The following is a 14700-nucleotide window of genomic DNA, read 5'->3' as shown; positions in this document are numbered from 1 at the left end:
GAAACATTGCATAAAGAGTGATATCCTGGGCATTAATGAGCCTAAATGGACAGGTGTCGATAATTTTGAATCTGACAATCACATGGTTTTCTATGATGGGAATAACAAAGGAAGAGAAATGACATTCATGGTCAAAAAGAACATTTTAAGGTCTAGATTGAAGTATAATGCTGTCTGTGGTAGGATAATATCCATCTGCCTACAAGGAAGACCAGTTAATAGCACTAGTATTGAAATTTATGCACAAACCACTAAAGCCAGTGATGATGAAACTGAAGAATTCTACCAACTTCTTCAGTTTGAAATCGATCAAAATGCAATCAAGATGTACTGCTAATTATTGGCGATTGGAAAGCAAAGACTGGAAACAAAGAGGCAGGATCAGTCATTGGAAAATATGGCTTAGGTGATGGAAACAATGCTGGAGATCACAGGATAGAATTTTGCAAGACCAGTGACTTCTTTATTGCAAATACTTGTTTTAAAACATAAAAGATGACTATACACATGGACCACACCAGACAGCATACACAAATCAAATTGACTATATTTGGCAAGAAACAGCAGAACAGCTCCATACCATTGATCAAAACAAGGCCAGGAACAGACCATCAATTGCTCATATGCAAGTTCAGGCTGAAGCTGAAGATGATCAAGCAAGTCCATGAGAACCAAAATATGGCATGAACATTTCCTGCCTAAATTTAGAAATAATTTCAAGCACAGATTTGATGCATTAGACACTAAGGACCAAAGATGGGAAGAGTTGTGGGGTGACATCAAGAACACCATACAGGAAGAAAGCAAAAGGTCGTTAAGAATACAAGAAAAAAGAAAAAGACCAAAATGGATGTTAGAAGAGACTCTGAAACTTGCTCTCCAGCATGGAGATGCTAAAGCAAATGGAAACAAAAAATGAGGACATTAAAGAGTTGAACAGAAAATTTCAAAGAGCACTTTGAGAAGACAAAAAAAGTCAAGTATTGTAATGAAATGTGCAAAGACCTGGAGTTAGAATGCTGAGCTAGAAACGCTCAGCATTTCTCAAGTTTGAAGAACTGAAGAAAAAAATTCAAGACTTTACTTGAAATATTGAAGGATTCGATCATGAAAATATTGAATGATGCAGAAAGCATCAATAGAAGTTGGATGGAACACACAGTGTCATTGTAACAAAAAGAAATGGATGTTGTTCAATCATTTCAAGAGATACCATATGATCAAGAGCCAATGGTACTGAAGGAAGAAGTCAAAGGCGCACTGAGGGCATTGGCTAAGAACAAGGCCCCAGGAACTGAAATACAAATTGAAATCTTCCAACAAATTGATGCAGCACTGGAGACACTCACTTTGCTAGAGATAATGCTAAAACAGCTGCAACTGTACTTTGACAGGGAATATCCAGAGGATCTTGGCTGAAAGCAGATAATACCAGAAAGATGCTTACCTGTGCTTTATTGATTATGCAAAGGCTTCCAACTGTGTAAATCATGACAAGCTATGGACAACACTACGGTGAATGAGTATTCTGGAACACTTACTTGTGCTTATGAGGAGCCCGTACATAGACCAAGAGTCAGTCATTTGAACAGAACAAGGAGACAATGAATAGTTTAAAATTAGGAAAGGTATGTGCCAGAATTGTATTTTTCCACCATAATTATTCAATCTGTATGCTGAACAAATAATCGGAGAAACTGGATTATATGAAGAAAGCATGACATCAGGATTGGAAGAAGACTCATTAACAACCTATGATATGTAGATGATACAATCTTGCTTTTTAAAAATGAAGAGGACTTACAATACTTACTGATGAAGATCAAAGACCACAGCCTTCTGTATGGGTTGCACCTCATTGTAAAGAAAACAAAAATCTTCACCACTGGACCAATAAATCGCATCATGAAAAACAGAGAAACAATTGAAGTTGTCAAATACTTCATTTTGCTTGGGTCCATTATCAACATTCATGGAAGGAGCAGTCAAGAAATCAAATGATGTGTTGCATTAGACAATTTTGCTGCACAAGACTTATTTTTTCAAGAGAAAATTTTGAGGAATAAGGTGTACCTGACCCAAGCCATAGTATTTTCAATACTTCATATGCATGTGAAAGTTGGACAATATATAAGGAAGACTGTAGATGAATTGATGCATTGAGTTATGGTGTTGTAAAAGAATATTGAAAGTACCACAGGCTACTAGAAAAACAAACAAATCTCTGTTGGTAGAAGTACAGCCAGAATCCTCCTGAGAAGTCAGGATGACAAGAATTTGCCTCTCATACTTCAGATATATTATCAGAAGAGACCAGTCCTTACAGAAGGACATCATGCTAGGTACAATAGAGGGTCAGAGAAAAAGAGGAAGACCCCCCAATGAGGTGGGTTGACACCGTGGCAGCAGCAATGGGCTCAAGCTTATCAATGATTGTGAAGATGGCACAGAACCAGGTGGTGTTTCATTCTATTGTGCATAGGGTTTCCATGAGTAGAAATCAACTTGGCAGCACCTAACAATGACAACAACACCACCAAAAGGATGTATCCTGTTAGCACATCATCCCCACGCCAAGAATAGTAAAAATGAATCCAAGCTTGTTATTCAGCAACTCCCTCCCCAATCAGGCCCTGTTCCAGCATCTTTTATATTCACCAATGAAACTAGTTTTTCCTGGGTTCTGCAGATCTTCACTCTGTTGTCTGATTTTACCCCTTTGCTTCTTTGTCTATAAGACCCTTAATACTTATTCCATTTATTGGTTCACATCTTTTAAAGGACAAGCATTTCTACAGTACAAATTTCTGCTTAAGACTTGAATTGTCTAGTATTAGTTATTCATGGTAATGAAATTGGTTAAGGATGAAACAAGGGCTAATAGAAGGACGATCACTGAATATTTCATGGATGCCAACTTATTTTAAAGAATAGGATATAGATTCATTCCCAAAACGAATTCCTTGAACTCAGATCATGTAAGCAAACCAAACCACATGTAGGATGGGCTCACAAAGCAGACATGCAAAATTAAAGCTAATAGTCAGCAAACAATTGTATGAACATGCACTTGAAATAAGCATTTCACAGCCATTGGGCTAGGAGGCTAAGAGCTTTCTGAAATTGAATAGAGAGCTGAAGCAAAATTGTACACCTCCTTGGAACCACACAGAATCCAACCAGAGATGCAATTATCATCAGAGTTACAGCCATTACAGTCCTTCACGTTAAAAGTTGAGCTATTGAAATTCAATAAAGGCAAGCTATAGAACAGATGTGTGTGTATGTAGAAGCAATTAGACACCTATTGATTATTTTTTTGCATAAGACTGGTTTCAGAATGGAGCTCAAAATGTTTCCAGAGAGAGGAATCTATAATGAACCAAATCCTGGGAGCATCCTCGAAGCAATAGGATGAGAGAGTCAGAGTCAGAGAAAAGTGAGGATGCAAGTAGAGCAGAAATCACCTGGATTAGAGCGTCTATGCATGTTTTTAGATTTGGCTGCCCCAGAGTAATCTGCCAACCAATGCTCTCTCTAAGAGCGCAGGAAACTGCGGTGCCCGGTAGGAGATGGTGGGGAGGTGATCAAAGCTCCACACTCCTACGCCTGCTAGAGGTCCTGCTGGCCTAGACTAATTTTCTCTCTTCTGCGAACACAGAAGGATATGGATATCACCACCCTAGGAAAATACACCTGGCTATTTAACTTCCTCCTCTATTTACTTAAGGCGTGTCGCACTGTAGGACAAGCATTGGACTGCTAACCACAAGGTCAACTGTTCAAACCCACTTGGAGAATGTATATAGGGTCACCATGAGTCAGAACCGACTGGACGACATATGACAAAAACAAACTCTTACAACCTTTTTTTTCCCCCTGGGTCATAGGAGCCTTGACTTTCTGTGTTCTGTCGTCCCTAATTTTCATGTTCTGGCTCATGGAAGGATCTGACAGTGCTTCTTTCTTTAACAACTTATTTCTACACTTGACAAAATGGAGTGGAATAGGTCCTTTCTGTAACCTTGAGTAAAAGGATCTCCTTGAGGCTCCAGCGAGATTTGAACTCACGACCCCTGGTTTACAAGACCAGTGCTCTAACCCCTGAGCTATGGAGCCACCATATACCTTTCCTTTTAACATGGAATTCCTTAGATTTTGAAAATAGCAACAAGTTGGCATTCATTCCTACATAAAGGCATGTATATTAGAGAAAGTAGTTCTTTATATATGCAAAAACATTTTATTAACCAGGCCCAAACAACAAGTCTCTGTAAGGGTATGCTTCTTAGACTCAAGCCTGACAGGCTACTGAGGCCAGACACCATCAGGGCCACGAGTGCATCCCTGAGATACAGGGAAGTCCAGGGCGGATACTTTGCAGAGGAGGACTCTAGATGCACTCCCAGCCTCCTTGATTCTTATAAGTGCCTGCTCCGACTCATGTTGTTCTTAAAACAGACGGATTTTCCCTTAGTGCAGGGAGTGCCATAAGACCCTCAGATTTTGAGAGACGAGACAGAGGTTGTGAAGGCGCCCAGGCCTCTCTGACAATTGGGGTGGGTCAGGCTCAAGCACAATCAATTTGTGACTGGATTCCCCTAGGTTTCCAGAGATGGACAACAGCTGGACACTGACTAGCCCTTCCCTGGTCTCATTGAGGATCTGCTTATGAATGACTTGGAGTAGGGGCGGCAGCTCTTTCTATCAGGGGGCTCTGGACGCTTCTAAATACCCAACCTGAAGTCCAGAAGAAATAGAAAATGGTGGCAGAGAGCAGAGTTAGGGAGAGGCCGCTCTTTTTCTCTTCCCTCTGGTTTTGGCCAGCCCAAGAATCTGGCACCTGGTCCAAGAGATTCAGTCATTCATTCAACATGCATTTACCGTGTTTCTCCCATGTTCAGGCACTGTGCTTTGCACAGGGTAGACAATGTGACCGAGGCCCCAAAGTGGCGAGAATAAAATACAATCTTCCTATTCTGATGGAGGTGGTAATACACAAATAAAACCACACAAGAAAAAGTTGAAATAGCTATCCAGAATAAAGCAATGCAATCACATAATAGTTACAACAGAGACATCTGACTTAAATTTAGATGGAAGACATGGACAACTAATGTTTGAGAAAAAGTCTGAACTTCTGAAAAAGAAAGAGCATGTGCAAATACATTCCCCGTGAGAAAGAAACTAAATAAGGGCAGAGTGAAGCATAGAGGTATAATGGTGAAGAAAGTGGATCAACACTGGCCTGCCAACCACAAGGTTAGCAGTTCAAACCCACCAGCTGCTCCTTGGAAACTTTATTCAGGATTGCTATGAGCTAGAACCAACTTGACAGCACTTAACAACAAGAGGGGACTAGAACACATATGGCTGGCTTTATAGGCTATAATTTAGACTGTAGAATTTATCTTAACACAACACAATGCCATTGAAAAGATTTAAGTGGTCACTGTTGAAGTAGATGCTTGCGACACGACCACATTTACTGTTTTTGATTTTTGGCTTTAACAACCATGAATTTATTTTCTTACCATTTAGGAGACTACAAGTCTGGCTTCAGAGAAAGGTCCTTGTTTCCTTTCAACATCTGTAGGCCCAGCATTCCTTGGAGTTCTCCATTTCTCTTGGCATCAATCTTTCTTTCGCTCGAAGAGCTTCATAATTCAGGGACCCCAGTTTCAAAGGACACACTCCACCCCTGGTTTTTCTATGTTGGTGATAGTTGGTCCCTCCACATTTACTTTCGAAAAGATCAATCAGGTTGTAATGGAAGTAGGGAGAACTGGATGAATGTATATAAGAATGAATGGGCAAAATTCTTAATTTTCTGATTTACTACTTATGCTATTTACTAAAGTTGTTGTTGTTGTTAAGTGCCATTGAGTTGGTTACGACCCATAGGGACCCTGTATAGGGTTTTCAAGAAGCCACTGGTGAGCTTGAACCACCGACCTTGTGCCACACCAGGACTCCAAAGGTACATACTAAAGTTGTTGTTACTAAGTGCCATATAGTCAGTACCGAGTTTGTATTCATAGCGTCCAAGGAGCAGCTGGTGAGCTTGAACCACTGACCTTGAAGTTCAAAGTGACTTGCAGTCCAGTGCATTAACCCACAGAGCCACGCCACTTACTAAGGCAGACAACAAAAAAGATGACCAAAGTCAGTGCAAGGGGGCAAAGAAGTGATGTGTTCTCTTGAGTCATAGGCATGCTGAATTTGAAGTGTTTTTGAGATATGTTTTTGGAGTTGTTGCGTATACAATCATATATATGAATTTGGAACTCAGAGACTAGATCTGGAGATACAAATTTGAGGTTTTAAGTATGTGATTATTAAAATTGTGACTGTGAATGAAATTTCCTAGAGAAAGTATAAAGACAAAAGAAAAGATCTTCAGACTGCACTTTGAGAAGCTAATATACAATGGCTTCATACAGGAGCATACATCTGCAAAGAAAACAGAAAACTAGAAACTGGAAAGATAGACTGTCAGGCAAATGTGTTCCCAGGCCAATGGAAAACATTATTTCAGAGAAGAGACTAAATTTGTTAAATGATGTTGAGATTAAGGAGAAGAGTGAAAATGGTTGCTGAATTTATTACCATTGCAGTAAGTGAAGATTTCATTAAGAGCTTTATAAGTGAAGTGGTGCAAACAGAAGGGAGCTTCAAAATAATCTGTGGGAAAATGGAATTTTTCCATGAGCTTTTTGAGGCCCCCTCATATTGTCTGCCTAAAATGGCTATGTTATTGTTGTTAAGTGCTGTCCAGTCATTTCCGACTCATAGTGATCTTGTACAGGGTTTCCAAGGAGCGGTTGGTGAGTTTGAACCACCGACCTTTCAGTTCAAACCAACCTTGTAGTCCAGTGTTTATCCTACAGCACCATACCAGGACTCCAACATGGCTATGTATATTTTTAAATACAAATTTCATATAATCAAAGTTGATATTTTAGAGAGGAAGGCTTAGAAATAGCATTTCCATGTAGACTGTCATTGAAACATAAACTTTCATGCACATACAAGTGTGTATACTTGTTATACACACAATTTACACATTCCATTGAAACGAAAACAACTCTGAAAAACATGCTTATCATTCCACCCTCCTTTCCATCCCTTCTCTGCTTTATCCTTAGGTAAATGTCTCACTTTTGCTCTTGAATGGTTGATCATTACATGGTGAGCATACCTTACAAGTGTTGTTGTTCCCCCATATGCCTATTTACTGTTTGGCTTAAAATTGGGCCACTAAGGTGAGTTTCTTTCCAGAACTGAAGTATGGTCGAGATACATAGTCTTAGATTCCTCCAGTCTTTCTGACCAGTAAGACCATTCTTTTTATATGATGTTGAGTTTAGTTTCACAGTTTCTTCCTTATCTGAGATGGACTGGACTGGTCATTTTGAATCTGACAATCATATGGTTTGCCATGCCAGAAATGATAAATAGAAGAGGAACAGCACCATATTCATCATCAAAAAGAACATTTTAAGATCTATCTTGATGTATAATGGTGTCTTGATAGGATAATATCCATATGCCTACAAGGAAGACCAACCAGTTAATGCCACTATTATTCAGATTTACACATCAAACTCTAAATCCAGTGATGATAAAATTTTAAAGCTCTATCAGCTTCTTCAAGGAGCTCTGGTAGCGTAGTGGTTACGAATCAGGCTGCAAACCGCAAAACCAGCAGTTCGAAACTACCAGATGCTGGTTCCGTGGGAGAAAGATGAGGCTTTCTGCTTCCGTAAAGATTTATAGCCTTGGAAACCCTGTACAGGTCACAATGAGTCAGAACCAACTCTACGGCACATAGCAACAACAACAACATCAGCTTCTTCAGTATGAAATTGATCAAACATGCAATCAAGATGCATTAATAATTACTCATAATTTGAATGCAGAGGTTAGAAACAAAGAGGAAGGATCAGTAGTTGGAAAATATGGTCTGGGTGATAGAAACAATGCTTGAGAATGCATGATAGAATCTTGCAAGATTGATGACTTATTTATTGCAAATACCTTTTTAAAACACAGTAAAAGGTAACTATACTCATTGACCTTACCAGATGGAATACACAGAAATCAAATTGACTATATCTGTGGGAAGATATAGTGGAAAATCTCCATATCATCAGCAAAAACAAGGCCAGCAGCAGGCTATGGAGTTCCTCATCACTTGACCTTTGCATTCAAATAATCTGAGAAACTGGATTATATGAAGAAGAACGTGGCACCAGGATTGGAGGAAGACTCATTGAAAGTCTGTGATATGTAGATAATACAACCTTACTTGCTGAAAGTGAAGAGGACTTACAATACTTACTGATGAAGATCAAAGACCACAACCTTCAGTATGGATTGCACCTCAATGTAAAGAAAACAAAAGTCCTCACCATTGGACTAATACATAACATCATGACAAATGGAGAAAAGATTGAAATTGTCAAAGACTTCATTTTGCTTGGATCCATTATCAACACTCCTGGAAACAGCAGTCAAAAAATCAAATGACGTATTGCATTAGGCAAATCCGCTGCACAAGACATATTTAACATGTTCAAGAGCAAAGATGTCAGTTTGAGGACTAAAATGTGCCTGATCCAAGCCATGGCATTTTCAATATCTTCATATGAATGTGAAAGTTGGACAATGAATAAGGACGACTGTAGAAGAAATGATGCATTTGAGTTATGGTGTTGGAGAAGATTATTAAAAGTACCACGGATTACTAGAAGAATAAATATATCTGTGTTGGAAGAACTACAGCCAAAGAGTTTCTTGGAAGCCAGGATGGTGAGACTTCGTCTCTCATACTTTGGACTTATTATCAGGAGGGACCAGTCCCTAGAGAAGGACATCATGCTAGGTACAGTGAAGGATCAACGAAAAAGAGGAAGAATCCCGATGTAATGGATTGGCACAGTGGCAACAGCAATGGGCTCAAGCTTAACAACATTGTGAGGATGGTGAAAGACTGGGCAGTGTTTCCTTCTGTTGTGAATAAGGTCTCTATTACTTGGTGGCACCTAACAGCAACAACAACAAGAAGTCTGGAGCCTTCTAATGTGATTGAAACTAGGGAAAATTTAAGGCAACATTTCATTTCTCCTGAGAAACATTTCTCTACCACACTTCTTCCCTCAAATAACTGAGCTTTTTTTGTTCATTCCTTTAGTACTCAGAAATCTTTCTGGATAGAATGATTTAGTTTGTGCTTATGTGTGTTACTATGGTAACTATGTAACAGCAATACTATTTGCAGTACCCACTGGAGCTTTGTAGCCATGTCTTTTGCTGCTTATGCTCAGTTTGCATTTTTTCAGCATTATTTTGAGGTCAGAGTGTTGTCCATATCCTGATATATATATGGGACAACACACTGACTCCATATATATGGAGTCCTGATGTGGCATTGTAGGATAAGCATTGGACCTCAAGTTCAGTTTGAACCTCAAGGTTGGTGATACAAACTCAATAGCCGTTCTTAAAAGCCCTAAATAGGGCTGCTATTAGTTGGAACCAACTCGATGACACTTGACAACTATCTATCTATCTATCTATCTATCTATCTATCTATCTATCTATCTATCTAACTTTTTACTGTGAAAGGGCAAAGGTTTACAGAGCAAATCAGTTTCCCATTCTACAATCTATACACATTTTGTTTTATGTCATTGATTGCAATCTTCATAATGTAACATCACTTGATTCACTTCCTCCCTGAGTTTGGCCTTTCTATTCTTAACCCTTCTGAAATTTGGGCTTGGGTAAATGTTGCCATTTTGATCTGAAGTGGTTGATTATTCTAAGAAGTGTGTACTCTCCTAATGCTATTGTTCTTATAAATCTGTCTATTGTTTGACTAAAAAACTAGTCAAGGGGGTGAGTTCATTTGCACATCTGAAGGGTTACTAAGGGCCATAGTCTTGAAGATTCCATCAGTCTCTATCTGATCAGTAAGCCTGGCTTGTTGTTTTATGATTTTGAATTTCATTTCACGTTTTTTATCCACTCTAACCAGGACCTTCTAATGTAATCCCTTTCAGAGCAGGAGGTACTGATAGCTGTCCACTATATAGTTCTTCTAACTTCAGGAGCATGGAAACTAATGTTCACATGATCCATTTGTTCATTGAATGAATTGTTTCCATGTTCTTCTATTTGCTTCATTCTTCTTTCCTCTGGACAGAAAGAGACCAATAGTTGCACCTTAGATGGTTGTTCAGCTTTTAAGACCCCAGTCACTACTCAACACAGTAGGATATAGACTATGTTATGCCAATTCACCTTCATATCTCCTGAGACTGTGGTTCTGAGGCTCCAGACCCAATGACTCATTCTCTCAAGGTCTTTGGTATTACTTGATTGTTATTTTTGTACATTGTTCTTATGCACACAGAAAAGTTATAATTCCATAGGAATGTAAATTTTATGTAAATTCTCTACTTAGAATCTTTTTCATTGTTATTTTTGTACATTGTCTTTATGCACACACCCTCCAGCATAGGGTTAGCTCCTGCACAATGATTGAGAGTCTCTGTGAACATTTTTCTAATAAAGGAATCGAATAAGTCAATCGTTATATGATACCCAATGGTTTTGTAAACTCTTTATCATCCTTAGAATTATTGTTCCTCTCTTACAGTCTAAACTATTTGATGTTAGAAACAATTTCATGTTAATTTTAGTATATATTTGTATATTACTGTGTCCAGCAAAAGTGTTTAATAGACTTCTGTTGAATGAATAAATAAATAAGCAAAGAGCTGAATGAGTGTTTGTCTCCAGTATTTCAAAGAGTGCCACAAATAAAATTCACATTCCCTTTTCAAATGTTCAACAAGCTAGTAAAATTTACCACAGAATCTGGTTCTTGGTAGATACAACGACGGTTGATATTCTTAATTCTTTGATATTAAAGTGTCATATCCCAACCTCAAATTTATTAAAAACAAAGAAAGATTTAAGGCAACTGATAAAAATATATAAAACGATTGACAGATGAAAAGAACATTGTCCACTGACAAAATTGGTGGAGATACTTTTAATTAATCTTTATTAATAAAGTGCAAATTAGAAATATTCACTAAATGCTCTATTACTCATGAAACTCCTCATAAATTTAGTTTTCCACAGGTACCTGGGATTGTCATAGAGAAGTAAATAAGTCTCTTTATTAAATTGGCTTCGCCTCTTTTCCATCTAATAGCAAACTGTTTCTGGAAAGTATACAAAAATATCCAGGTAATCTACTTATTTTTGTGCTTTTTGTGATTATAAGGAAAAGGTTCTTAAAATTCTTGACTTGTGTAAACACAAGTCTTTTAATTAGTTTGGGAGTAAGGTCATACCCAGATCCCTCTAAAAGCTGGATTCAAATTGTGAGTCTTCTCAAACAAATGCATATATGTTAAAATACATAAAATTTACATTCCTATGGAATATAACTTTTCTGAAGCCCATTCATAGAATTCCTAGGTCACCATGGACCTTTAGGTTAATTTCTCACAAGTTGTTGTTAAATGTCAGTCAAATCGGTTCAGACTCATAAAGACCCTGTATAGGGTTTCTGAGGCTTAAAATCTCTGTGGGAGCAGAAAACCTCATCTTTCTTTCATGGAGTGACTTTCTTTCATGGCTTGAACCACCACCTTGAGGTTCACAGTCCATTGCTTACTGTACAGAGTCACCATGGTCCCAAATTTTGAAGGTCTAATAACATGATGATGATATTATAATATACCAATGATAATACAGATACATTATATACATTCTTACATTATATCAGTTGTAATATAAAATCAAGGAATTTTTCTGAGTGAGGTCATGCTTAATGACTTCAGAGTTCTTTAGAAGTTCCCGAATTCAGTCATTTGGTGACATTCAAGATAATTGGAAAGAGAGTAACAACGGAGAAGACACAAAGCTAGGGACACTGTGTCCCTTTACTTTCACCTCGTTGTTTTCTTATTGAAACTCTTAGTAAGTAAAAGATGACACAAATAGTCTGCTACCATCTTCTTAAACATGTCCTTCAAAGCCTCCTTGACGCACTCATTGCGTAATGCATAGATGAATGGATTCAGCAGCGGTGTCACAAATGTTGTTACCACTGTCACTGCCCAATTAGTATCCACAGAGCCACTCTGTGATGGCCGTACATAGAGAAAAATGGCACTTCCATAGAACAGAGTCACCACCATCAAGTGGGAAGTACAAGTAGAAAAGGCCTTCTGTCGGCCCGAAGCAGAGGGGATGCGCAGGACTGCCAGGACAATGTGGCCATAGGATGTCACAGTAATCATCAGTGAGGATACAATCACAAGAGAGGCCAAGATAAAGTCAGTCTCTTCTAGCTTTTTGGTGTTGGTGCATGCCAGCCGGAGCAATGGGCCACTATCACAGAAAAAGTGTTGTACCACAGAATCATGTCCACAGAAAGGAAGCAAGGCCACAGCCACTGTGGGGCCAAGCACAGGGAGAAGTCCTCCCATCCAGCAGGCCAAGGACACACGGAAGCACACATCCCCACTCATGAGCAAGGGGTAGCGCAGAGGGTGACAGATGGCTAGATAACGGTCCACAGACATGACAGCCAACAGTAGGAACTCAGAGGCCCCAAGAAAGAAATAGAAATAAAATTGGGTAATGCATGCAGCAAAAGAAATAGTGTGTTGGCTTGAGAGGAAATTGCTCAGCATTTTGGGAATGATGACAGAAGTAAGCAGGATCTCTAGGCAGGACAGGTTGCCCAGAAAGAAGTACATGGGGGTCTGCAGGCGTGTATCCGCTCCAACCACCCCCACGATCAACACATTGCCTGTTAGAGTCAGCAGATAAACAAGAAGGAAAACAGAAAACAGCTCTGCTTTTGTGCTGTTGAAATTTGGGAAGCCTGCTAGGATAAACTCTGTCACACCACTGCTCTGGTTCTCGCCAGGAGCCATTATCTTTCCCACCTGTGCAACAATAGGAACATTTTCCTGATGAGAGTGGATTCTTCCAGAACAATTCTAAAACTTATTTTATCATGATTTGGCCCACATAGTCTCCTTTCTTCAATCACAGAGTCTATTAAAATTTGAAAATGCACCCGAGGGCATCTTTTGATTGATTTTGGAGCTGGAAGAAGGTTTCTATAAAGGATAGCTAAAAACTTTGGTGTAAAAATGCCAGGAGTTACCAGCTTCACATCTCCTGTTTTCAGATCTTAAATAGCACATCTCATTATTAAAATAAAGGTATCACCTAGTTGTATAACATGATTGATATAATTGCTTTCACTGAAATATACATGTGGAAAAGTATTGAAATGGAAAATTGTTTGTAATCTATATTTTTACAACAATAAAAAGTTATTACTGAGCATCTGAGCTGGCAAAAAAATCAGAGAACAAAAGTAATTTTGTGAATACCACTATTCCCATTCAACCAGAATCAGAACTTGAGTCAGACTTTGAATTCCAGCATCTCTGTTTACTAGCTGAGTAGCCTTGGAAACATTACATTTCTGTGCTCCTTAATTGTAAAATGTTTAAGTAGTGAGTGAAACATTCATGCAAAGAACTTAAAAGAGCTCTCACCACAAAGTTGGAGTTCTGGTGTGGTGCTGTAGGATAAGCACTGGACCGCAAGGTCTGTTTGAACAGCAAGATTTTTATGAATCGGAAGGGACTCGACAGCATTTAACAACAACAACGACACAATCAATTAATGTTAGTTAACAAAGAATTTGTTAGAGAGCACCTTAGAGTGTAAGTTAGAGAACCAAACTGTAGACTTGGCTCTGTTACCACCCTTGGAAGACTTGTCAATGAATGCAGCACCTATTTGCCTGTCAATCATTAAGTTGTAGCTGTTGTTGTTGTGAAGTGCCATTGAGTCGGTTCCGACCCATAGCGGCCCTGTATAGAGTTTCCAAGGAGCAAGTGGTGAGCTTGAACCGCCAATCTTATAGTTCAAACGGCTTTGCAGTCTGGTGCATTAACCCACAGCGCCACACCATGGAATTAGCCACAGGAAACTAGGTCATTCTTATGTCTATTATTTTCTTTTCATGGAGAATTTCTCCAGCAACTCAAAGGTCTGACTAAACTCAGCTTGTAACAAAGTGTTTGCTTTTCTAAAGAATGTTGTACCATGTGAAAAGGAGAGAATAGAAACATATTACATTGATTCCATCAGTCTGCCCATGTACATCCACTTAGTGTAAACTTCAAGCTAAGTATTCTGAGGAATATTAAACTGAATCCCTTTAACATTTTTAGTCCATGATATTTACCTATTGAAATAGCACTCCAAGTCCTTTCACAAACCTGGGTTTTATTTTATGATTTGCCTGGGACAGAATCATGAATTTCTGGCTGTAGTCATGAATGAAATCAGAAATGTAGTCCTTTTCATGCAAATCTTTCCATTTCTGAGGAACTAAGGAGCTCTGGTAGCGTAGTGGTTACGAATCGGGCTGCAAACCTTAAGGTCAGCGGTTCAAAACTACCAGCTGCTCCGCGGGAAAAAGATGAGGCTTTCTACTCCCGTAAAGATTTACACCCTCGGAAACCCTATACAGGGTCGCTATGGGTCGGAACCAACTCGATGGCACATAACAACAAAACACAACTCAACTGCACTTGACAACAACACACATCTAGTTAAGGAGTCCTGGTATATTGCTGTAGG

General features: G+C 38.9%; 1 protein-coding gene and 1 non-coding gene across 2 annotated transcripts; both read right to left on the bottom strand.

Moving 5' to 3' along the window:
- Positions 1-4046: 4046 nt before the first annotated feature.
- Positions 4047-4119, bottom strand: TRNAT-UGU. The gene has a single exon. It is a non-coding gene; the product is annotated as a tRNA-Thr (tRNA).
- Positions 4120-11972: 7853 nt separating this feature from the next.
- LOC102832695 (olfactory receptor 6S1-like) lies at positions 11973-12968 on the bottom strand. Its single transcript, XM_006835549.1, has one exon. The coding sequence runs from the start codon at positions 12966-12968 to the stop codon at positions 11973-11975; it is 996 nt and encodes a 331-aa protein (XP_006835612.1).
- Positions 12969-14700: the final 1732 nt, after the last annotated feature.

The sequence above is a fragment of the Chrysochloris asiatica genome, unplaced genomic scaffold, assembly GCF_000296735.1.
Source record: "Chrysochloris asiatica unplaced genomic scaffold, ChrAsi1.0 scaffold00017, whole genome shotgun sequence".
Classification (NCBI taxonomy): domain Eukaryota; kingdom Metazoa; phylum Chordata; class Mammalia; order Afrosoricida; family Chrysochloridae; genus Chrysochloris; species Chrysochloris asiatica.
This window is presented reverse-complemented; position numbering and strand designations above follow the sequence as displayed.

What these genes read in the sequence shown, in the direction of transcription:
- LOC102832695 (XM_006835549.1), bottom strand. Translation starts at nt 12,968, where the DNA reads ATGGCTCCTGGCGAGAACCAGAGCAGTGGTGTGACAGAGTTTATCCTA.